This window comes from Pogona vitticeps, chromosome 13, assembly GCF_051106095.1.
Source record: "Pogona vitticeps strain Pit_001003342236 chromosome 13, PviZW2.1, whole genome shotgun sequence".
In the NCBI taxonomy this organism is placed as follows: Eukaryota; Metazoa; Chordata; class Lepidosauria; order Squamata; family Agamidae; genus Pogona; species Pogona vitticeps.
The window spans coordinates 9,023,088-9,048,441 of record NC_135795.1 but is presented as its reverse complement, the minus strand read 5'-3'; the positions used below and the strand labels follow the sequence as shown (position 1 = coordinate 9,048,441).

Here is a 25,354-nt window from a genome sequence, read left to right as displayed (position 1 = left end):
TCTCAGGACTGCTGTCTTATTTACAATCTCAGTTAATTATCCTCACCTTACAACACCACAAACATTTCCTAGCAACGGATCAGACTTTTTTTCTTACAAAAAAATAATAATCAAGAACCTATGTATTCTTTTATATTTCTACTTATCTTTTTAAAAAAAATTGGCTGCATTATTAACATTCTCAGAACATATGCTTTCCTAATGAATTTGATATTAGCTAAGCTATAAATAACTTACAATTTTATCATTGCAACAGCTGCTGGAATTTAGCAATATTAGTTCAGCACTGTTTTGATGCTGTTTTGTTGCATGCAATATTAAAATCTTAATTTTGAACATACAAGATGACAGGATGACTCATGGCGAGATACTCCCTTTACCTTTCAGTATAAAAATACTATTTCAGTTAGGAAAATAAATGAATTATTTCTCTCTGCCTGAAGTTATGAGCGATCTAGACATCTGCACAATAGGAGCACACGTGAAAATGAAGAAAAGATGGCAGGCTCCATACCGTGGGCTCTGGTTAAAAGTTGGAACATCCCAACAGCAAATACTGTTAACTACAGATGGGCACGAAGTTAAAAACAAACCATCAAATTCAATGAATATCATGAATTTGTTGATTCGGATCAGTTCAGGGTCATCCAAATTGGAGAACCCAAACTTTCCCGAACCAACAATTTTTTTGTGATTTACGAACCTCCTGGTTTGTTGCCTGTCCCTGCCCCCTTCCGCCTGCCCCCATCTGAGAGGTGGGGACATGCCTGAAGCACCCCCTTCCCTCTGGCTGACAGGCCAGCTAATTTTTTTTTAAAGTATGGGGCATTGCATTAAATGATAAATTGACTATTGAAGTCAAGATGAAAAGAAGGGAAATAAGTTCCAATATTTTTATGCTATTTGGGGTAGATTTGTTGAATTTGTATCAGTGAAAGGAAATGGGAAAAGCCTCTAAACAACAATCGATAACATTTTGGAAAGGAAGTAATAGAAAATATTGTTCAATGGGGTCCCAGGGGTATGGGGTGCACGGTAGAATTTAGTGTATAGTAAGCACTATTATTTGTATTTTTGTATTTGTTTTCTGTTTTAAAAATAATAAAAATATAAACTAAATAAAATGAAATAAAATAAAAAATAATAATTATTTTTGGGGTTAGCCAACCTTGTCAGCCAAGCAGGGGTGCTCTGCATGTGTCCCGGCCTGAGAAGTGGGAACATGCGGAAAGACCCAGATGGCCTGCAGGAACCAGTGACCTCTCAAGATGCCAGTGGCATCAGTGGAGAAGAAACAGCAGCAGGAAAAGGTAGGAAGGCAATGGGGGGGGCAGGTTGTGTGGGTGGGGAGGTAGCCAGTGTTTTTTTGTTTTTGTTTTTTAAGATAGCCACTGAGCTGTCTAAAAAACAAAAAATTCCTGAAGAAGCCAATGACTCAATTCATGGTTCACTCAGGAAAAATTCATAAGACAAGCCATTTCTAACTGTAACAAAATTAGGACCTTCCAGTCACACTAATTGGGAATATTGGCAAAACATCTTCGAAGGGCTTTTAGACACCAATCCCAAATGGTTCATCTATTGGGAGCCAATGAGAAGCATGCACGAAATGCTAATCAGAAAACTATTTTGTGACTACCCTACTGGGCCTGTACATTTACTCGATATTTACATGACCTGCTCAGTTAAGAGGCAGAGATGTTCCAGGGACAGAAATCTCTGCCAGATGGGGAGCGCCTCCATCTGGCCCTGCCACCATCAGGCCTGCCATTCTGCCATCCAAGTTTCCTACCGGCAGGTATTCGGGCTGCAGAAGCAGAGTTGCAACTTCAGTAAAGGTCTACAACTCTTCCAATCAAACAACAAATCATTATTCTTATGCCTAACAGTACTATTAACGTCAGTTCATGTCAGCTGCCCCCCCCAGGTGATTTTAACTTTTAAAGCCCTAAAAGGTTCTGTGTCTGACTCACCTAAGCAACTCCCAGTCTTATTATGAACCTGTCTGGATATTCAAGTCTTCAGGACAGGCCTTCTTGAGAATACCTCCAACACCTGCAAAAACCTGCCTGGGAGTGGGGGGGCACCTACAGGGAAGGCTTTATTTTCTGCTGTTCTCTAACTGTAGAATGAACTGCCCTCAGAGCTGCAATCAATTCTACTTCCTCTGATTTTGGGAAGGATATAAAGACATATGCCTTTAAATTGGTCTTCAGAACTGTTTTTATTGCCAAGATGTTAATCATCTTGTTTATAGGCTAAGCTAATTTTAACACTTTTACGACCAAATTTGTTTATGTATTAGTTTTCATTCTGCTTATGAAGTCCATAAGCCATCCAGAGCACTACTACTTCACTGTGGAGAGGCGGTAGAGAAGTGCAATAAATAAACTGAAGGATGTTCTACTAGGTCTCTGGGTGGCCTGGCTCATACAGATTGTTGGGCCATCGATTCCTGTCATCTCTCACCCAGGTAGGGTGGCTAGGACTCATGGACTGCAGTCAAACAACGTCCAGAAGACTGTTAAGACGCTTAACCATCACAAGGTCCCTTCCCGTCTGGTTTCAGATGAGTGCTCTGAGGCCTCAGCACGCACGTCCTGGGAAGGCTAGAAACCACACAGACTAGAATGTGGTTTGGGTGAAACTACCGATTTCCCAACATGCTAAAAGTCACTCAGGCCAATTGAGAAAGATTTGCTTTCTCCAATCATGAACTTACTTTGAGATGAAAACAGGCCACAATAGGTAATTTCTTCATAGTAAGTTGTTTGGTAGATTCCTGGTAGCTATGGCAACCGCTACATTTGATTTTGGCACTGCTTCCTAGGTGTTCTGGCCTTGTAAACCTGGGGGAAAAACATATATTGAGAAAGATTTGTTCATACACATAATTTTTTTAAACAAAAAATAATAATGGGTGACTAGCATAGGTAAGTGTATTTCAACTGCACTGTCAGTTTCTGTTTCATACCTCTGGAGATGCTGTATTTACAGCATATACTTATGCTTGTTTATTCAGATGTTATGCAAAGTTAATAGTGCTTGATCCACAGTAATTACACATCGAATTCTAGGCTTAATTTATTAGCAAGTTTCAACTGAGTACTGCTCCTCCTCTTGTAACATGTAACTGTTCCTGGACACCCATTTTTCATGCGTTCTAGAAAGAAAGGGGGGCAACAACACTGACAACACAGGGTGTTTGCACACATGATATAAAAAGTAGGTTACAGTCGTTATGGAGGCATCAACCAACAACACTGACCCTTGTGAAGCCACACTTCCTTACATAGGAAATCACATTTAAAACAAGAAACAAAAAAACCACACAGAGCCATCCCTTTTATTAGACAGAAGGAGCCTTCTGAGCTAATTTGGGGGAGTTTATCAGTCCATTCTGGATCAGTTGCCAACTTGGATGTTTACTGCCAAAACACCATCATGAGGAAAGAGAGACCACCATTTGGTCATCGACAAAAACAGGATATGCAACTCCTGAGTAGGTGGCTTGGGCAGTATTTTGTGTTTGCTTGAGCAAAAATAGGACTGTGGTAATAATAACCGCAATACAAAGTTCACTTTGCTGGCAGAGCACTGCTTTGCTGCCCAACCAGAGAGTAGGAAGCTGGCAGCTCCATTGAAGACACCAATGTTTGAATATCAGCACTCTGAAAGAGCAGACAAGATGATGCACCTAATATTGTATATGGCTTTGTTTCAGAATCTCCTCTTGATTTACACAGCCTGTAGTCAGTGAATGGAGGACAATATACTTTTGTCTTACACAACAGAAAATATATGAACACATCACTATGAACACAAAGACTGGATCAAGTGCCTGAGATGTTTAAATCAGCCTATGAAACATATGACACACCTACTTTATCCAGAAAAGATGAACTTGGTCCTGATTTGAGCTGCTTCTACATACATTCAAGTGTTACTCTTAAAAATATTCCCTTTACATCTGGTTTTGTAGTCACTTTTAGCCTTACTTCTGAAATATCACCTAATTTATGTCAGGAGTTCATATTTGGTGAAATCTTCATTTTCATCTTTGTACTTCTGATGTTACCTTTCCTGACACATGTTTCAAGCCAAATATATATAACGTATGAAAGCAAAATCCTTTGTAAATGTTAAAACTAAAACTGTGCCTGACCTATAAGGATTTCAACTGCAGATGGGAGAATCTGCACACAACTAAACTCTCCGTACATGTTTCCTAGGAAGAAGGAACATTTAGTACAGAGGACCACATTTCATCACTAAAAGAGCCTGTAGAAGCAGTCTGAAATGGCACAGATCAAGTCGACCTGCACTGTACAAACAGGGCCACACAGAACTGATCTCCAAGCCTACACAGCTCTCGAGCAAGACTGGTTAACTCTGCTTGTTTGCCAGACTACAACTCCCCACTAATCTGGATCGTGGATCTGTTGTCAGGAGTCGGAATGCAAGATCTAGGGGGCCACAGATTTCCCACTCCTGCTGAATGTTATTGACCTTAAAACCGTAGAAAGATGCACTTAGAGCATCTTCTTGGCATTTGTCATCACCTGCCAATTTTACTTCAAAAAGAACTCCCCTAAAAGTGGAATGGCTACTTCACAAAGCACACCTTGGTATCTGAAAATGAGATTATCCAATGTAAGGTCCTCCAAAACAAACAAAATGAGTAACGCAATAACACTTCCCACAAAGGTATATGTTTTAGGCAATATGCTATTGAATCCATCTTCTTGCTCACCAAACGTCACCGTTCACCTTTGCTCAAGTCTTGACTTTTTATTTTTATACTTTCGATGAAGGTTAAACAAGGAAGAACTTCCTGTCTTGGGAAGTAAAGTCTGAAGGAAGCTTCCCCTTGTAGTTACTTCAGCACAGCTAGAAACCTGTATCAAATTTCAAGACACGCATTACCAGGTTTCCTTGATGCCTGGAGGTCAGTGACTGATGGGGGAGAGATGCTGAAGTGGGTCTTCTCCTCAACCCCTCCCTTTTTTTGACCATCATGGGAACAGTAAGAATGCCTGCACACAGCTAATAGGGACTGGTTTAAAGACATGAGAATGAGGCTACATTCTCCCAGGATCATACGCTCCTACAACGAGCTTGCAAGTTTCTGCTTCTCTTTTAGATTAACTGCAGTTTGTCACACTGCCTGAACAAACTTTTCATCACTGGAAGGAAGCAAATTTTTTCCGTTTATGAAGCTTGCTTTTTTCATTGACAATGGTTAAAATTTGATCGTTTGGAATTAGGGCTTAGGAAGCAGTTAACCTGGAGTGTGACTTGGATGACTCAGCAAGCTCTGGTGTAAATCTAAAACAGCAATATCAGCCTCCAGATTCCTCTTCATGATTTCTCACTACACAAAAGCCTGATTCAGCATTACATTAAAATGCAGCTGTAAGTAATGCCCTTCATTTGGGTGAACATTCTTCAAAATTTACTTCTACTCTGAAATAAAGCTGATACAATTTGAAAAGATTCTTATAATCACCAGTCCAGGTGTTTGTACTGCTAGTATTCCCAAGTGGTCAGGCCTTCGTTAAATAACACTGAGCAAACTCATGGAAAGTCTGCTACTGAAGGGCCCAGTATCAGAATTTCTTCATTTAGGTCTGCAAGTGTGACAGCATTTTGAATACTGTATTCAGTGCTGGCTGGCCATCTCAAAAACAGCTAACATAACACTGGAAAGGATACCCAGAAGAGCAACTAAAATAATATGGGATTAGAACATGTTCCAAAACAGGCAAGACTGAAGAATTAGGGCCTGGGTTTGGCTTTAGGGGAAATGGTGGAAGAACAACATAAAATTATAAAACTGCACAGACAAAAACAGACCTGTCTCCTATTAGAACTTGGTAAATTAATGAGGCTGACTGGCAGGAGATTCAGAAAAGGCAGAAATGTATTTCCATTCATGTGATCCATAGTGAACTCTTGGAAGTGACAGGACGCAACGATGGCACCAGCTCAGATGTCTTTGGAGAAGATTTAGACTGTTTCACAGAAGGAGCCACAATAGATAAATGGTCTCACAGGTTTAGTGCCGCTTTGAACAACAGATGCCGAGAACAAACCCCCTTTGCCTCGAAGCCTGTTGCAGGCTTTTCAGAAGCAAGGACGTGACCACTGCTGAGTTCAGAATTCTGGACTCCATGGATCCTTATGTTCTTAACTCTTGTGAAATTAGAACTTGAGGCTGGTGGAACTGACCTTGATTACTTCCCTGTTTTTGAAAAACATCCAAGGAACCCCTGGCAGGTGGCACAGCTCAAGAGGACATGGACAAGGGAAAGCGACATGTCTACAATTTAGGAATGTAACTTTGGAATCCAAGTGGAGATATGGAACATTTCTGACGAACAGAAGCAAAGAACTATTTGGTAAACACTCAAAAGTGGTGGGGGAAAATCAGTAATATTGCCATGAATATTGATGTACCTTCACTGGTGAACCCAGGTATAATAATGGGCAAAACCTACACAAGAGAGTGGGAACTACTCCTTGGATTACAACCATGTAGACTCTGTTATGGGAGGTCAGCATATTGAAGGCCCTCTACCTTCAGACAAGCTGGGCCCACCACCCTGTTCAGAGGTACGAAAATTTTGTGCAATCCTCTCAACGTAGCTGTTTTGACGGATTCTCTGACAAAGATCTTCTGAATCTCTTCTGGTGATGTTCTCATGACAGGCAGGTTCCAAAGATATTGCTGCAGTAACAAATTCTATTGCTTCTCTTATCCACCGTTCTGTGGCAGTAGCGTCGGACAGAAGAATGGTCTGCCTACTTCACTGAAAGAATGAACTTCATTCACCATTACTTGTGTCCTTTCTATATTTGTCAACATCAATGAATTTCAACAGAACCAACTTTCCAAGGCAATTATCTTTTCTTCCATGAAAGAAATTCTTCGGGCCAACCGGCTGCATCTGAAAGTAGATGAAGTTATGGTACTTGCCTTTCTGTTCTTTTTTTCCAAAAGTGGTTGGTCTGCCACGTTCTCTCCTCCCCAGTATCATATCCCTCTCCCTGCCCTCAAAGACTCTTCTCCAAGGAGCAAGGATAGGAAGGAGTGGATGGCAGTCTGACACTCACGGATGCTAAGTATGCATGTCACAACTCACCAAAGTACACCTCTGAAGGGTCTGGAAGAGGAAATACCAAGTGCTAAGGTTCCGTTAGCCTTGGGTGTCTCTGCTGGTCATCCCCAGAGGGCCATGTTTTATACCAAATGAAGCAGTATCTTCTGCCGTGCTTCCTTACAACAGTGAATGACAGCATCGAAGCCTAACCAGAGCTAAACCATTAACGGAACTCAAGCAAGGACCCTTGTCTAGGTTACCTATCAGCTTCAGTCAGTTCATGCTACATGTTTAGTTTTGCTGTGGCCTCTTTTTCTGCAATTGAACTGAACTGCTGTGCAAGGTGATTCAGCAGATATAACTGCAGCTGAAGGGCTGCTTCACGCCTTGGCCATCTGCCTGTAAATTGCTTGTCTGCAGACAGGAGTAGAGAAGTTAAGATCGTCAATTTCTAAAGGCCGTCTGCCACAGTTTGTACCTTCGCAAGCAGTCTGTGAGGGTGGTAGTTCCTGACACATGGCTCTCCCCATTGACCACGCTGCCGTCACTGCCGGGGCTCAGAGGCCAAAATGGGGTAGAGGAACCTGGCAAGTCCAAACTGATGTCCCAGAATGGGTCTATCGTCGTGGAAACGCCACTAGAGAAAAAAGAGAGAAAAAGGATATGTTTGATTATAAAGCCTTATTTTGCCAAAAGAGAATCAGTGCTGAATTGTTCCATGTTGTTAAAAGTGTTCCTGTGCAGAAATGCAAATTTGGAGATGGAACATCCCTAGAAATTAACAGAGCTTGAGAAGTGTTCCAGTGATCTGCACCTACCTTTTGCACTCACTAATTCTATGAGCCAATCCTAACGTGTAAAAAACAGGAGGGAACACCCTCTCAATGCTGTTTTAGCCCCACAAAAATGAATGTAAGGGATTGGGGGAAGAAGCAGGTATATCACCTCTAGAGGGTGCTCAGGGTACAGGAGAGAAAAAAAACAACCCTCAGTCAAAAACAGCTATTTTCACAGGGGCAATTTCTTTCATGGATATATAAGGACATATGAAGAAATCAGAATTTAAGGGAATTACAGCAATATCCGTCTCAAGATATATAAACTGAAAATGGATATATAATCACTTAGAAAAAGTGGTCATGAGCTTCAGTGGTACTGATTCGTTGTGGATGCCGACCATTCCAAAAGTCTTCATTAAAAAATACATTTCTAGCTCATCAAATTGCCAGTGGTAACAGAACAGATTACCAGTGTGAAATGCAAGTTCAGAACTGATTGCCCATCATTGCTTCAAAATCAACCAAGAGATTTCGCAGGGACAGAATATGGCTCCCAGCCTATCTACAATGGAGCACAGTTAATAAACAGGCAATCCTAATCCACTCAGCCTCTCATACTGGCAACCATCTTATCCAAGGTATTCTACTTTCTCAAAGGGGAAAAGAAACCCATGTAGAAAAATGGACTGAACTGGCAGCTGAACTGTACTTTAATGGCCACGGCTTCTGCCATATTGAGGGAAGCATCGCTTCTTACAGGACAAATTGTGCCAGCACCTACACCTCTGTCCTTCCAATACTTTGCTGTCATTCACTTGCCCCTGGAATTTCTCACCTGGAGTACCTATCTCCTTCTGCCTAACGACAGACTCACCCTGCTTGATATCCATAACGGAAGATCACTGGGATGTGTGATGTTTGCATCAAATCCAACGCAACCGGCATTTTCACTGAACTGGCATGCATTATGTGATCTGACCTATGACAACCTTACTGGGTTTCCAAGAGGAAACCAGTGCCAGTGAGTTTCTATGGTTGAACAGAGGTTTGAACCCTGATCTCCTAGGTCCCAAGCCAATACTCTACCCTCTACACTAAACTGTCTCATTGAATTACCACTAGATGAAGAGGATCTGAGGGCAAGGGAAGGGGAAGAGTGGAAAAGCAACATGCAATTTTTCACATTGTATTCAAAAAAGTTGAAAACTCAACTGCTTTTGCAAACTGTCATTTTGTTGATTTTCTAACTTGGAAATTTTTCTTTCAAGCGTGCTAATTTCTAACCTGCCAATCCTACTAAGGGATGGTAGAATTATGTGACAGCCTTATCTTCCTTTTATCAAATTTCCTTGAATAAAATATGATCACTTATACACAATCATGTTCAGTGTACCAACATTAAAGCACTGGATATATCCAATGTATACAGAACTGAACAGCTGGAGATGTCCACATTTTAAGCATGGAGAGGAGAACAACAAGGAATTCATGATCCTAGGATCAAAACCATTATTTACAGTACGAGACTGGTAATGTTAGATCCATATTGGAGAATAAAGGGGGAAAGAAAGATTTAAACTAGCACACATAGCGCCCTAAGCAGAAAATTGAAAAAAAATAAGACACAGAGTTAGGAACCCAAATGGGTATGTGGTGGAACTCCTATCTCAAGGCCATTACTTGCTACTTGTTGGAGTGTCGTTCCCCAAGACCATCTTCTACTCAGGCTATTCAGTCTTCCCAGGCTTGACAGTTATGTGTGGTCACCCCAAGAGAAGCCTGGATAATACAACTAGGATAATATAACTCTTTGGTGGTGGCTGTGAAGTTGCGAACACATTGCCTGTACAGTAGATATATGCCAAGCTCCCTTCCTCTTGCCTTCAGGAAGTGTGCGAAATCTGAGCTTTTTGAGGAGACCTTTAGAAACATCCTCCCCTTATGATTCCCTTACCGTCCCACGGGATTATATCTGAATTCAGTCTGCTGTTGCAATTGTTTTTGGGGTTTCCTTTTTTCTTCTTGTCTTTATGATCTGAGTGTTCCCTACTGTGGGTGGGTATGTGTCTTAATTTGCTGTTATCTGCCCAGGGCAGTGGCTCGCCATTAGATGGGTGGGATATAAATCTAATAAACAAATAAATAGTTATTACTACCATTCATTTGCACAGTTTCTAACAACAGGCACTTCCCTACCATGAGGCAGAATGCCTACTGGTAATGTCAACATTCCAAAAGAGACCATTCCTGCTCACTGCAAGCTAAGTTGGCCAGATGCCTTCAAGTGGGATACAGGCCTCCTTCCCACCACGGAAACTAAAGAAAGATCCAACTTCCAGTCCAGTCAGTTTCTGCCCATGGAACAGAGAAAGGATCTTGCCTGTTACCTTAGGGAAGGAAACATCTTTGCCGAGCCCTGTCTATCAAACCTTTACTGTCCTATTTAGAGATACTCTAATTAGCAAGATCTTGACTGTACCTTCTTCAACCTGATGGCCTAAACGTAACATGCTTTCTTTATACTGGGATGGTACAAAGCACACGTTTTTATTAAAAAAAGGAACCAACTGTATTATCCTGTACATGCTAGGTCCACAGTTCCACTGTCAAGTGACTAAGCTGTGTTTTAAAACAAGATTTGTATTCAAAGAAAACATACATTCATGGCAGAATTCACTTACTGGCAGACTTGGCAAGTGACGTCAGACTGTAGTCCACCTGTGAAGATTTGGTCTATGATGCAGTTACAGTGGTTGGGGTTGTTGGCTTTCTTCCCATTATCATCCCCTAAATGTTCAGAAAGAAAAGACACTGTCAAGGCCTCCCAATGGTATTCGCGGATGCACGTAGCAGTATTCACAAATACAGACCATCCTGAGTTTCTGTGATATTTATTATACATTCAGGAAAGTTAAAAGTGTAAAACACAAATACAGGGAAGACTGGAAAACCGAACAGTTAAGTGATAAAATTTCTCCTCACTCATGTTTCCTCAGTACTGAGCTGGCTGGATGCAGGATGCTGTAAATGTACTGTAGCTGAGCCCTGCCGTTGGTGATGTTGGGTAATAATCTATTATTATGAACCATGACTGTGGCTTTGCTTGCTCTACTCCAAGAACTGCTTCTAGGTGGTTAGCCAAAATGACTACTTAACCTTGTTTAAGAGGGCCAGTGAGCAACTCATGGAGTTAAAAAAGCAAACCAGCCTTTCCAGGCAAAATGGTCCTTTTTATCCACTTAAGAAAATCACACATGCAATCATCTGTACTACCTAAGTGAAACTGCTGAAGGCAGGTTAAATAGGCAAGAAGGTATCAGCAATTTAAAACATTTTATTACACTGCAGGGTAATTCAGTTATGCTTAACATGACCAGTAAGCAAAGCTGAGTCCAACTGTCACAACAAATGATACTGTAACTTTGCTATTAATTCTAGCTGAACTAGTTAACTAGAGTTGTCAATCAGCTTCCAATCTAGTAAAACACACGTTCTAATTAATTTCAACCACAGCTAAAGTCAATGTCAACGCACATTTCTATCAATCTTAAGAATGAAACAGGAGACAATACATTAAACAGTAGTTAAAGCTATCGAGGTTCTCGCCTTATCAGGATTTGAAGCTGGGCAACAATCCTGGATAAGCAGGAAACCTAACTAGCCTTAACTATGATTAACATCTGCCATGAAATACTCCTAAACCAACTGTAAGGTAGGCTGAGGAAAAACACTCGAGGGAAAACGCAAGAGCTCCAAGTATTGTACAACACCCAGAAATAGCTAACCGAAAACCAGGTAACTAAACAGAATAATAGCTATGGCTTCAATTCCTAATTAATATAGTACCACCAAATTAAACTCTCAGGATTCTGCATGTAAAGGTAACACAGGCTAATGTTTTAAAATGTCTGCAGATATATTATGTAAACTTTCCAATTTCTCACTTAGAAGCTGTATCTTTAAATACAGTCATTTTTTTCCCTGTGCTTCAATTGAATTCTCATACGGTAAAGCAAACTATGTCTCAAAACTATGCAAAGACAATCCAGATCTCAACAGCCAGCCACAAAATCAGGTTTTATTAAGGACAGCATTCTCCCTGCTAAACTACTATATGGCAAGTAGACTTCAGCCAATGCAAGAAGGAGAAGCTAATACTTTTCTGTAACAAACTCCAAAGGAAAGGTGTGGTGGTTTCATAGTGGCTTAAAAACCTTGTTAGGTTATAAGTGCCAAAAAACTACATGACACTGCCTTGGACCGCATTCTTTTTAAATGTGAAATGCTAAACTTACATAGCATTCACTAGTGAACTGTTTAACCGTGGAACAATGGTCTAGCAAAAAAAGATTTAAACTTTCAGCCTTAGTAAAAGAGACCTCACTGAATTGGTAAAACCACAAAATAGTTTCTCTGTCCCTTCTTAAGAAGCCATGCAAAGTTGCATTACTGTGTGCTGTAAATAAAAGTACACAGAGAAAAAGAAGGGGGTAGAAAAATATCACCTTACTGCTTTGATTCCCGTCCTTTCATCCAATGCAATTTTAAAACTTAATGATGGCTTCTGTCCATTACTTAAGATGCCCCATTTTGATTCTGCTTCAGTGCAAAGGAACAAGATTTAATCCATGATTTAATCTTGCATCTAAAAAGCATTTCTTTCTTCTTGGGTTTTGTCATCTCCACAGAAGCCAACAAATGGCCTCTTCGCGATTCCACTGGCCTCCAGGTAACATCCCTGCTGGATATTCTTAATAGACAGCCATTTCTGCCCACAGGAGGATAAGGCTGCTCCCTTTTCAATTACCCAAGTCAATTAGCCTCAGTAAGGAGGGGGGTCTCAAAAGACTATTCTATAAGCTTGCTCAAAGCAACACAGAAAGGTATTACCCACTCACTGGGCTTTCCGTGACATCTGGCAGGAAAGGCAGAAAAATGAAATTACCACCTACTTGCACCTGTCAATATGTAAAGCAGCAGCAGCAACAAGGAAAAAAGAGCATTATGCAGCAGAAAAAGAGTTTCTTGTTATAGTTGCAGGTGTGAGCAAAACTTCTATTGGTTTAGAAGACTGCTGTTTAAGGGAAAATGCTGCATTGTGTGTGCTAATACATGTTTTTATGGTATTCAAATATAAAGAGTGCACCTTATCAGTAAGGTGATACTTTTGTACCACTTAAGGCTGATACAAAAGTATCACCTTACTGATGAACCTTAAAACTCTGTGTATCCACAAGAGGAGGCTAAGTAGAACCAACTCAAAATTTCTTTATTTTGGAACGATGTCTGTGATAAAAATGTGTGCATTATCTTGTGATAAAAATGTATATATTATCTTAAAAAACCAACCAACCTGGCGACAGCTTCCAGAAGAGTAATAAATAATATGCCACATATCTGCTGGAGTGGATTCACAAAAGCTTCCACCATAATGAATTTGTTCATCTTTCAAAAAGCCATCCATCACACATTTTGTGTTCATTTTTCACTGCTTGGATATGTAAAACCAGTAAAAATAGGCACACAGAACTCACAATGGCTTTTACCCTTTTAATAGGGCTTAACAGAAAAAAGCTTCTTGTATACAGGAGAAAAAGAGATGGGAACGACATTAAGACCTGAATTCATCTTCACTGTAAAGTTGCTCAAGTGGGTCCAACATGTCATAGAAGAAGACTTACCTTTGCAGTGTCGATGCAGCACATCTAATGCAGCAATGAGGAATTCGTGCGCATCTTGTTGTTCGTACCCTGCTAAATGCCGTGCATGCGTCCATACCAGGTGCAATAACCTATATGGAATGTGAGGAGACCGGTGCCCAGAGTAGAACTGCTTGGGAGATGGGTGGGTGAAAAACAAAATAAAACAGTCAAGTATTTTTCAGTTCTACAGAAAGCAAAGCAAAAAATAAAATTACACAAAACACTTGAGTTTAATGACGCTGCAGATTTTCAAGAGAAAAATGCTCCACTGCTTCAAAATAGAATATAGTGGATACCAGTTGTGTGTGCTTTTTCATATCATGGAGATACAGTTCAGTATGAAAATGGCACAAAAGCATGGGAAACTGTGGCGTATGATACCTAAAGAAAGCCACAGTCTCTATGCACAAGATAGGAATCCTTTCCCACATCACTGTCTATAAAATCCCTACTATTCTGAATGGGATACTGGAGTTTGCTCTTATTTCATTCTTTGACCTTATTCTTTGGTGGGAGAGGTCCAACTCAGGAACTGGATCACATCTTGTTCAGCCATCAGAGGAGGGCCTTCCTGGCTTGCCATTTTGTGTGTGTGTGTACGTGCACATATCATCATGGGCTTAAGACGATCAGGTTTCCCCCTTGCTGATACATTTGGCTTGAAACTACAAGCACTGCAACCATGAACAAATACCTTCTATATACAAAGGATCAACAGGCAACTCTCAGATGCCAACGTGAAGGACATCAAGGGACCAGAGCCTAGGCAGGGTAACAAACACACAGCTGCTGTGGTGGTGTATTTCAGGGAACTGCAATAATATAACTTCTCTGTTCTGTCATTTTTTTACAGCTAGGCTTGGCACAATCTGGACACTCTACCCAGCAACACTTTCCATAATTATCTCCACTGTTGCCACCTGATTTTTGACTATTCTTGTTTTCTTTTATTGCTTTGTTAGGACAGAAAAGACTTGAAAGCAGCAGCTCTCTCAAACCAATGGTTGTTACCATGTAGATGGTGAAAAAACAAAGGGCAAGCCATGCAATATGCTAAGCAATACTGCTTCTCCATTTCGTTTAGGTCCTGCTAAAGGACCTGGAGGTATGCCATTGCCGATGTGCATTCTTTTCAGCAGATAAAAGACGTTCAGAGGCAAAACAGACCTCTGAAGGATAACACTGATCTAATCCTTTGATTTAAGAAAAGCAATATGAAAGAGAGAGAAAATGGAGGGGAGGGGGTCCCACAGATTGGTTAATATACTGTACACAGATATACAGCCCACCTCGATATCTCCATATATGAGGAAGACTACGATTAGTAGTAATCTGGTAAGATGTGTTTAGTTTACATTAAAAGTCTGAATATTTCCTGACAATATAAACTAAGAAGTAATACACTGTAGCCAGCAGGATAAAAACCTTAGAAGAGATCCTGGAAAATCCTATACCTAAACCTGAGTCCTAATCTTTATATCTACTTGGGGAGAGGGGATCGATTTTTTCCCCCTGTTAGGCATCATTGTTCATCTTCAGGTAAATGTCAAGCTCAAAATGGAGACTGGGTAAAAGGGGCCTTTTCTACTGTTTAAGGCTGGATGGAGAGATTCACTCCAGGGAAGACAGACGGGCTGCAACCTGCTCTTTTTTTTTTTTTTTTAAAGCACAAAGAAAATATGTGCCTTCTTACATCTTTAGCAAGCCCCGGTAGAATTAGAGACATAAAAAGGGTGAGAAAACCACGTAATCCAAATTGCTGTTCCAAGACCAGACCTTCCATAAACAGAATACAGTGGTGCCTCACTAGACGATGATAATCCGTTCCACTGAAATCGCTGTTTAGTGAAATCATTGTCTAGCGAAAAGCATTTCCCTATTGGAATGCTGTGAAACCTGTTTAATGTGTTCCAATGGGGAAGAATCGTCGTTGTCTGGCGAATATCGGCCATAGTAAAGCCGCTTTGCGAAATGCCGATCAGCTGTTTAAATAGCTGTCTTGCAAAGCTTGGGAGCTGTCAAAATCGTCTAGCGAAAATCTGTTTGCAAAGCAGGGACCAAACACTGTCCAGCGAAATTCCCCCATAGGAATCACTGTTTTGCGAATCCCTATAACGATAGCAAAAAATCGATGTCTAGCGAAAAAACTGTCATGCGAAGTAACTGTCTAGCAAGGCACCACTGTATCTGTAATTGAACTGCCAAGATGCAAACCCCACCCCACCCCGGGCATTAGGCAGAGAACTGAAGCTGCCTGGGTAATCTCTCCTGTCAAAGCAAGACCTCCTCTATATGTATGTCTACTCCAAATTGCTAGCCACCACCAAATCTTGTGCAAGAAAATCCCAACATTTAACTATGCACACAGTAGAGCAGGCCTGCCTTTAATCGCTCCTCAATCATCTGCCATTCAGCTTCATGTCCTGTTACTCATCTTGCTATTGCTTGGCAATGTGGTTTTAGGCGTTTTAATCACTTTGAGCTACCTTGGATCCCCTCATAGGGGGAAAGGTAGCATACAAATGAAACAAACAAGCCAAACAGGTTAATCATGTATCTCTACACATTTAGCCATAGATGAAAACTAGCCATAAAGAAGAGTGAACAAAGCATGACTTGAAATGGATCTATAAACCATGGTTAAGTGTTGCATTTACAATGAATGCATTGTAACTGAGACATCTTTGCTGCCCTGCTAACCACTCTGCTAATTAGAAGATTATGTCTTAAGTATTATCAACGCCTCCTCATTTGTAACTTCCATGTTAAAGGTAGAAAAACTTTCACTGTATGCCTGGAATTTTAACCAGGGGGCTGGGAACCATTTTCTTATGAAGTGTAGCAGACTTAGTGGACTGTATGTCAACTGAAAATCATAGATAATGGTGGGTAGACCAGAATCTCTAGCTTTGGAAAGGGTTAACACTGCATACCCTGTTTCCCCGAAAATAAGACCTAACCTGAAAATAAACCTTAGTAGGATTTTTCAGGATGCTTGTAATATAAGCCCTACCCCAAAAATAAGCCCCAGTTAAGTGAAACCCCACCCTCCACCATCACGCAGCAACCATGACTGTATTTGAATAAATGTAGAGTGTTGTGCATGAAAAAAATAAAACATCCCCTGAAGCAAAAATTGGAGCAAAAACTAATATAAGACCCTGTCATATTTTCAGTACTAAGAAATTATGGATCTTGCCTCACTGTACACAAGTCATGAGATGTCTTCACATGCCGCTCTTGAGGTCCCTGGAAGTCATGGATAAGGACAGACTATCCATCATTACTGTTACAGTGATGTGCTGTCCAATCACTTCTATCCTATGGATGAGGAAACTCTGCAAGGTCCTGTTATCAACCGTCAGCTGTAAACTCAATCCACCTCTAATTTGATTTGCCTCTTTTTTCTGTTGTCACCCAGTTTTCCCAGCACTGCCTTTTCCAGCAAATTTTCTTCTCATCATGTCCCCGAAGCACGAGAGCCTCGGTGTTACCAGGTTTGCTTCCAGGGAGAGCTGAAGTTTTATTTGATCCAACTGTTGCTAGTTTTTATTTACTTCTACCCTTCATACATTCTCCTGGCATTATTCAGTTTTCAGGCTTTTAAAGGTCTTTTTTGTGTGAGTAGGATTAGAAATCATTTTTAGCTGGCTTGAATCAGAGTTTCAATTGTGCATTCCTTATGCAGAAAATCATTACTGCATATAGCATCAATGCCACTCTTTAATCTAGAGGTTATGCCACCCACTATCTACATGTGTGCAGAATCTGACAAGTACAGTTTTTGACTAGGTGTTTTATATTTGCCAATAAAGGTTTTTGATTGATTGATTGATTGACATATATATTAATGTTTCTATGATACAGAAAACCAATGGGATAAAATATGCATTTAATAAAGGCACACATTTTTAACTGGAAAAATAAATTCTATAATAAATTTAAAAGTTGCCATTTGCAAAGCTATCAGCATTACAAGCAATCCTATAAGATAAAGTAGAACTCCCACACAAAATACATAATGGTGGTAAGTAATAGTAAACTCTTCTTATTTCTCTCTGTAGATGGAGGTCAACACTGGACAAAAACAACTTTTAAAACTTATAACTAATGAAAAACTACTGAAACAAACAGATGCTCTGCCATACCTTATACAAGAGTTTAGACACTAATAGAATTTCATGCGGTTATGACTCATGTCAAAAATATACCTCCACAATTATGAGAGCACATCAAGGTCGGTTTATGTTACATCTTGATATTTTAAGTGGCAAACCACTGTTTGTGATCAGTCAGTAAATTCTAATCATGGTCATTTTCAAAGTAATACTGCAGCTTTGAGTTTGAGTTGACAAGACACAACAAGGAAGGAAGGAAGGAAGGAAGGAAGGAAGGAAGGAAGGAAGGAAGAGTTCTAAATTTTAGCTTTCCAAACACATATTTCAAATTTTAAAATCATGACTTGCTTCAACTTTCAACTAAAACCAGTAGAAATCAAGTTGGTGTAAGAATCTAAAAAATAGTCCAGAGTGTTCTAAAATGTAAAGGAGGAAAATTCCACTTTAAATTAATAGATAAAGGGAAAGGATGACTCACCTCCTGAAAAAGCGTAGACATTTCACAGACCAGACATGAGCTGGGGCTTTGCATTTCACATTTATGTCTGTCAGAGAGGAAGAAGTCTCGCAGCAGTGGAGTGTGGGTAAGTGCTTGGACAATACAGTTCATAAAACATGTGTTCCCAAGATTGATTAGCCCTCTTAGACCTATTAAAAAAGCAAAAAGAAAAAAAACAAACATAAGAACAAGGAGCATTAACATGGTCTAGTTTTAATGAACTGTAATTTGCTTCAGCTACCACCCCCACCTTCACCCCAAAGATAACAACATTCAATTCACACACAGTTGCAAACTGAGAAATGCTAGTGAGGTAGATTATACTGTCCCAATGAATCCAGAGGTAGCATCCCTTCCACAGGGTGTCTTAATTTTTCTTGTCTTTTAAAAAGATACTTAAAAACATTTACACTTTTTCCACAGCAAAAAAATACCAATATGAAACATTTCAAAAATTGTGAATGCCTCATGTATCGCATGTTTCATCTTCCGCCTTCTTCAGATACTCTGCTAAAAGTACTTTACCAAAAATAATGAGCAACTAAAGAAGGTGACCAAAATGTTTTCCTTAAATATTCTGTTTGTTAGTCACTATATACAATGTATGTTACAATGTACTCAAATATTGCAAAAGTTTGAATACAGCACATCTCCCGCGGTTGTATAAATGCCCTGTATGGCATCCAGACATAGGTCTTCTTGCTAAAAATGTTATAAGCAGCAGTATCTGGTTGCTACTGAACGAGGTTGCTGATACTGCCCATTATAAACAATAATACTCTCAAGCATTAGTGTTTCTCAAACATTTATCAGTATGTGTTACTTTAAATAAAAAAATATGAGCCTTTTACAAATAGTTAAATATAGTTTTCCTAGAACAATATGCTAGGAGTTGACTGTCTCCCCATTTGGCAACTACTAACTGCCCACCTTTTATCATCATGAACATATAACCAATGTTTCAGAAATCAGAAACAAGGAAAGTATATTTTCCTGAATTATTAGGAGCCGAGAACTGTAATTGGAACACAGTCTACTGCTCAAAGGAATATCGCCCAAACTCCAGGGGCTGCATGCAGAGTAATGCGAGTGAACTTGCTAGCAATATACCAGAGGCCTGCACACAATAATATCGTGTGCTCCCATGTCGAGTTGTATACCACAATCATGCTTCTGAAAATGGGGTTCACCATGCTAATGTCACATTGGGGTGGGTCGGGACATATTCACTTTCACTGCTCTTCTTTTTTTTTTTTCAAAGTACACTAAGTACAAGACTCTTATGGAGTCCTAGTATAATAGAAATTGCAGAAAATTGTCAGGATTGGGAGTTCATTAAGGTTTTGCCCAGAATATCAATGTAAACCAGTAGGAAGCAGTTGAGAATAAACTTTTTTTTTCAAGTACTGTACAAAGCTACTTCTTTCTGCCTTGTACCTGGGAAAAGAGAGGAGCAGGTGTCAAACCCAGACACCTATCACCTAATTACATTCTTCAACACCAATGAATCTCAAACAAGGGTACCTTCAGTCTATATCATAAAAAAGGATTTGGATTTTAGCCTCACCCACAGTCTCCCCATGAGTGTTCTAAGAGTAACTGCTTATAAAGGAGATGGATAATTGCTTCATTTTCACCTTTCACCACAAGTAAATAGGGTACAATATTTATGTGGGATCTGATATATTTAGAACAGAAGTCTCAAGGGCCGATTTCCCATTTCCTGGACCACTGGATATCACAACAGCCGGGGGGGGGGGGATACGGGGGAAGCAAGTTCGCTTTTGGCTTCGTTTTTGTGGATTTGGGTTCTGGTGTATTGACATCCCACTTTATTGCAAGACCATTAGAAAATATCTCTTTGTTTTGTCCTCCTCGCTGAGCAGCATTTGTGAACCGCAAACATGGCCTTTGGTACTTCAGACAGCTCCTGGGTTGCACTTCGTGCAGCACCACTTTGGAACTATTATTTAAACACTCAGCTGACAGCTCTCCAGCCCACCCGGGCTCACACTCGTTGTTGGTCCATGCAACCGCCTAATGAGATTAATGTCACCTTCTAGAACAACTGAGGATGTTCCTGGAGATAGAACGATCAGGTGGAAGTTGACACACTCCCACCACTTCATAATCATATAACATGGTAAACAATGCCAAGATTGTTCCAAATACGAACAGCCCTTGTGACGCACGAGGCTGCTTTAAGAACCTTTCAGATAGCTTCCCCATAAGGGTGTGTGGTGCTGTTGCTAGGCTACAGCAGACGAAGAGGAGCAAATCATTGTGCAGGGCAGCATATTGAGTTTCAGCAGACAAATATTCAAATCTTCCTCAAAAACATCAGCATTGACACAATACTGCCATCCATTCCAACTGAACTGACAAAGTCACTTCAGTTTAACAGATCAGTCCTTTTTTAAAAAACTAGTTCATTTTTAAGTAGTTCATTGCATTATTTACTCCACTCTTCACTGAAAAAAGCTGCACTTACCCTTTGTTTATGAGTTAATTTCTCACTGCAGTATATAGCACAATCAGTCCTGCAAACTATGCAGTGTTTAGCTCATGTGTGTTGTGTGCCATTATTCTAGAAAAGTATAATAATATGTCTCAGGGTTTTGTACATACATTACATTGGCTCTCGGCACAATATAGTTTATGGCTCAGGACTGGTTTCCGTATTATCTCTCCCACAGAAACAAATGAAGATGTTTCCTTTTGCCAACTTTTCTGTTCCAGTTATTATTTAGAGATAATACAGTTCTATCGCTAAACCATACCATCTTCTCAAAGCTTGAGGGACCTGCCTGCAGCTTCCACTCAGGTAGACAAAGGAAATGTGGAGTGAAAGTTGTGGCTCTTTTTACGTTCTTCTCCTTGGGCAGGAAGACCATGGTGGAACTTATCTTTTTTTTGGGGGGGGGGGCTCTGAGCAGCACATAACACCCTACCAGGTGTATAATTATGGGTAACACCTTGTAGTATGCAGGACCTTTAAGAGACAAGCTTAAACAGACAGTACCTCACCTTTATGAACAAGTATAGTTCCCCAGAAATCCAACTAGAAACAGGCAGGGAGAGAATGGTGGTCGGCTTTGTATAATGTATAATTTATACACTCCTGCTTGCTCAATTCATATGTAGATTTGCGGGGAGGAGCAACCTTGCTATGTTATTTAAAGGCAAATAAACTCCCTTAAGATAAAATATCTTCAATTTAAAGCAAAAAGTGTATGACTGAAGTAATACTTCCATAAGCAAAGAAAATTCAGACCACAGATAAATCTTGCATCCTCACTGAAAGCATAAGTACACTGGTGCTTCTTGTGCCCTAAAAGGTACCCAGGTGAACACAAAAGATGAGTTCCATTCTTTGATTCCCAGCAGAAAGAGGAAAAATAAACCCTCTGCTCACATAGGACAAAATCCAGTAAATACAACAAGACCTCCCTCCCTCATCTACATTAGCTGGGCAGTGCTAGTAAAAAGTAGGTAATTGTAAAGAGGCCTATGCTACAAATCAACAGTTTTTAGACACTGACATAATCAAAGCCTGTGTTTCCTTTCCACTCTTCCACTCTACTAGTGATGTGATGTGGCTGATAAAACGATGCTGCTGTTACAGAAGTGTTTGCACTTGTGTGTTCATGCTGTGAGTGAGGAAGAGCCTTGAACCGTGGTCCAAGTCTGCTTAATTTGGGTCATGTAGCATCAACCATAACTTCCTCTTTGGAAGGTCACCCACCACCAGCAATAATCTCACTTTAGCAAATACATAAATTAGGGGGAGGGAGTAGGTAGCAGTTTACATAGGACAAGTCATTTCTGAACAGAAAAAAGGCATGAGGTGGGTAAAGAAATACTACTGAACTCAATTTATTTCTGCAACAAACACTATTTCTTCCACACAGAAATATACAATATGCAAATCAAGCATAATCCCATCATTATGGTGTACATCCATCTCCTGGAAAACAGATTGGATAATTAGGATTGAAGGAATCCATGGGGCAGTGTGTGACACAGTATTGAAGAGGTCAAACAGTCAGAGGATTTATGTAAAAAGAAAAAAAAAGTCTCAGGGGTTTTTAGAACCCACTGCTTTACCCTCCCCCCTTACAGCAATGAAACAGTGTTATCATTTCTTGCTTTTAAAGCATCTTCCCCAGCAGAAAAGAGAAAACTAAGGGACTCTAAGAAATAGAAAATTATGGCAGGTTAAGAGTCCAGTAAAATTACCCTGAGGAGAGGGAGGAAAAAAAACAACGAATCAGCATTTTTTTTCAAGGATTCTCTAAAGTATGCACATTTACATGGGTTTTGTTCACAGGTGGTTAAAAACAAGATACAAGACTACAACAAAGTCTCAACAAACTACAAAGCCAGCTTTCATTTACCACCACTAAGATTTTCAGCTTAACACTGAGAATTTGTTTTTCATGACTGCACACCACTGCCACCATACAGTAATCTAAATAAACTGGAAATAAGGAAAACACACACGGAGAGGTTTTATTGAACACTACTTCCTATATATGGCATTTGCTAAGCCTGCTTTGGCGCTGGTTTCTCTTCTCAGTATAGGTCCCTACAAATTTACTTATTCATACCATGTTTGAATTCTAACAGACATTTACAATATCACGTTATGATTTAATCTTGTAATAATCCTGTAAAGGAGGTCACTATTATTCTATTGCAGCAAAGGTCAAAACTCCAGATGCTACTGCTGGAAGTGTTCCAGATGTTGACAAAATACTCGTCCCATCGTATCATAGAACTGGTCAGGCTGGTGAGGGTTGATAGGAAGTGGCATTTAACACTGCTTGTGAAGGCCATAACGTCCCCAGCCTTGTGTTACAGGTTAAAGAGCAATACATCTATACAGACGTCTGTGGCTTTAGTTGTGGTTTCAATGAAGTTCCAGGTTCTAGCACAGTCTGATGAAAACACTATTTCGAATTTGCTAGGACATATAGGTTTAGTTGCAGCTTGGTAACTATAACAATAGTTAGCCTGCCTGTAAAAAGTAATTTGGTGTTCAATGGGTGTGTAGAGTGGCAGCACAGCCAAAGAATTGAAGGCTGACCGCCGAAGAATTGATGCTTTTTGAACTGTGGTGCTGGAGGAGACTCTTGAGAGTCCCCTGGACTGCAAGGAGAACAAGCCTATCCATTCTAAAGGAAATCAACCCTGAGTGCTCAACTGGAAGGACAGATCCTGAAGCTGAGGCTCCAAGACTTTGGGCATCTCATGAGAAGAGAAGACTCCCTGGAAAAGACCCTGATGTTGGGAAAGTGCGAAGGCAAGAGGAGAAGGGGACAACAGAGGATGAGATGGTTGGACAGTGTGATTGAAGCAACCAACATGAATTTGACCCAACTCCGGGAGGCAGTGGAAGACAGGAGGGCCTGGTGTGCTCTGGTCCATGGGGTCACGAAGAGTCGGACACGGCTTAAAGACTAAGCAAGAGTGGCAGCAGAATCCAGGAGATTACTATGGTAGCAAGACTGCCCAGTGGATTGATACCATCACCTGTAACACATAAAATAGTAAATCAGACATGTAATCATAGCAAAACATATTTAAAACAAGACCTAAAATTAAACGTTTTGAACTTACTGGTGAAGGAGTTCAAACCTGGGTTTCAGTAGGTAGCAGTAAATGGAGTCCATGCAGCATAGTTTAAGTCACTATCTGAAGGGAAATCAAATATTTAATTACACTAAGCATTAAACAGCAAAAATGTCTACTTAAAATGAGTGCCACCTTACCTTGGTGTAAGAAGCACAGTCAAGACTTCATTGCTAGATGTCAGCAGCTGGGTTGATACATATTCAGAACTCCAGAGGCAGAAAAAAAGGAAGCGGATGCAAAATGTTTCAACAAGCATATGTTGGTTTGACAGCGGTCTATGTTGTATATTTATGCCTAACTGCACTGCCCTAAATATGGTGGTGTATCCTGTTTGCACTTCAGAGCTGGTATTGTGGCATCCATAATAATCAGAATATAGAAGAACATATAACTACACTTGGCACACACCATCAACAACTGCTGCCTCTGGAGGTCTGCGCATAAACCACTGGAGTTGTCGTCTTTGCTGCTTTTGACCTCAGTCACTCTGTTCTCTAATGATGGGACAAGACTGGGAAGCCAGGAGCAGATATCCATGTCAAGATACATGGTGTTTAGCAAGGAAGTAAGAGATTGTGCAGAACTTTTGTTTTTATACAAGAAAACAAAAAAGATAGGCACGGAGGCCTCCACTTCCACTCTCAGTTGTTGACTAGTGTCTTCTGGTAAGTATGAGATAAACAACACAACTGCAGCACCTCAGGTTGCTGAATCTCATCCACATGAAGGCACTGGAACAAGCCATTTGGTAAAGTAGGGTGAGGTATGATTGATATGTTAACCACACATGTACATCTGACACTCATTTTCATTAACTGATATTAGGAAACTATGGATTAATGGGTGCTTAGTGTCAGTAATGGACAGGAGCAAACATCCTAAACATTCAATTGTATCTGGTGCTCAGTGTCGGGTCCTGCCTCTTTAAAAGAGGCCTTGAGGGTGCCATTAGCTTCAGCCACATAAGAATCAACTATGAGTCTTTGCCAAATGTCCACCTTTCAAAAGCTTTATTCTTATGAAGCTACCAGACACTCTTTTTACAATATAAACAAAATGGCAGAGAGTGCACTTCACTTTATAAATGGACATCTGCTCTCAGAGTTCCAAGCAACTGCAGTTTGTACCAGACTGAACTTGAACCAACTGGGATACATAAGTATTAAAACCAATTTACATCTGATACCTCAGTTTTAGCCAGCATTAGATATAACACCTAACACACTGTACATGGCAGGTAGATATCACATATGGGAGTCTAGTCCAACTCAAGACTATTAGTTATGCTTCTACAAGAATGAATATTTATGACTTACCACTTCCGATGTTTAATACAGTCAAATGTGATATTTACAATATGCCAGTCATGTGCTTTGTGTGCCTCTGTGGATGACTTGCAGAAAGAGCCCCACAAGGAACTGCTCTAAGCTGAGTCATCTTGGTCTCTCCTTCACTTTTTGATGCAGCAGTGTACATGACAGACTCCAGTCCTGTGCTTCTACAAAGCATTCAAATG

At 40.3% G+C, this 25,354-nt stretch overlaps 1 protein-coding gene across 8 annotated transcripts in view; it reads right to left on the bottom strand.

Annotated features, from left to right (window-relative positions):
• The window catches only part of USP22 (ubiquitin specific peptidase 22), a 98,190-nt gene that overhangs the window by 7,324 nt on the left and 65,512 nt on the right, over positions 1-25,354 (bottom strand). For all 8 annotated transcript variants that reach the window (XM_072982696.2, XM_072982697.2, XM_072982699.2 and 5 more), the window contains 5 exons: positions 18,181-18,350; positions 13,564-13,711; positions 10,564-10,669; positions 7,582-7,740; positions 2,723-2,849 (listed from right to left, as the gene is read on the bottom strand). In XM_072982696.2, coding sequence (XP_072838797.1) covers positions 2,723-2,849; positions 7,582-7,740; positions 10,564-10,669; positions 13,564-13,711; positions 18,181-18,350 — 710 coding nt within the window. The remainder of the gene's footprint in view (positions 1-2,722; positions 2,850-7,581; positions 7,741-10,563; positions 10,670-13,563; positions 13,712-18,180; positions 18,351-25,354) is intronic.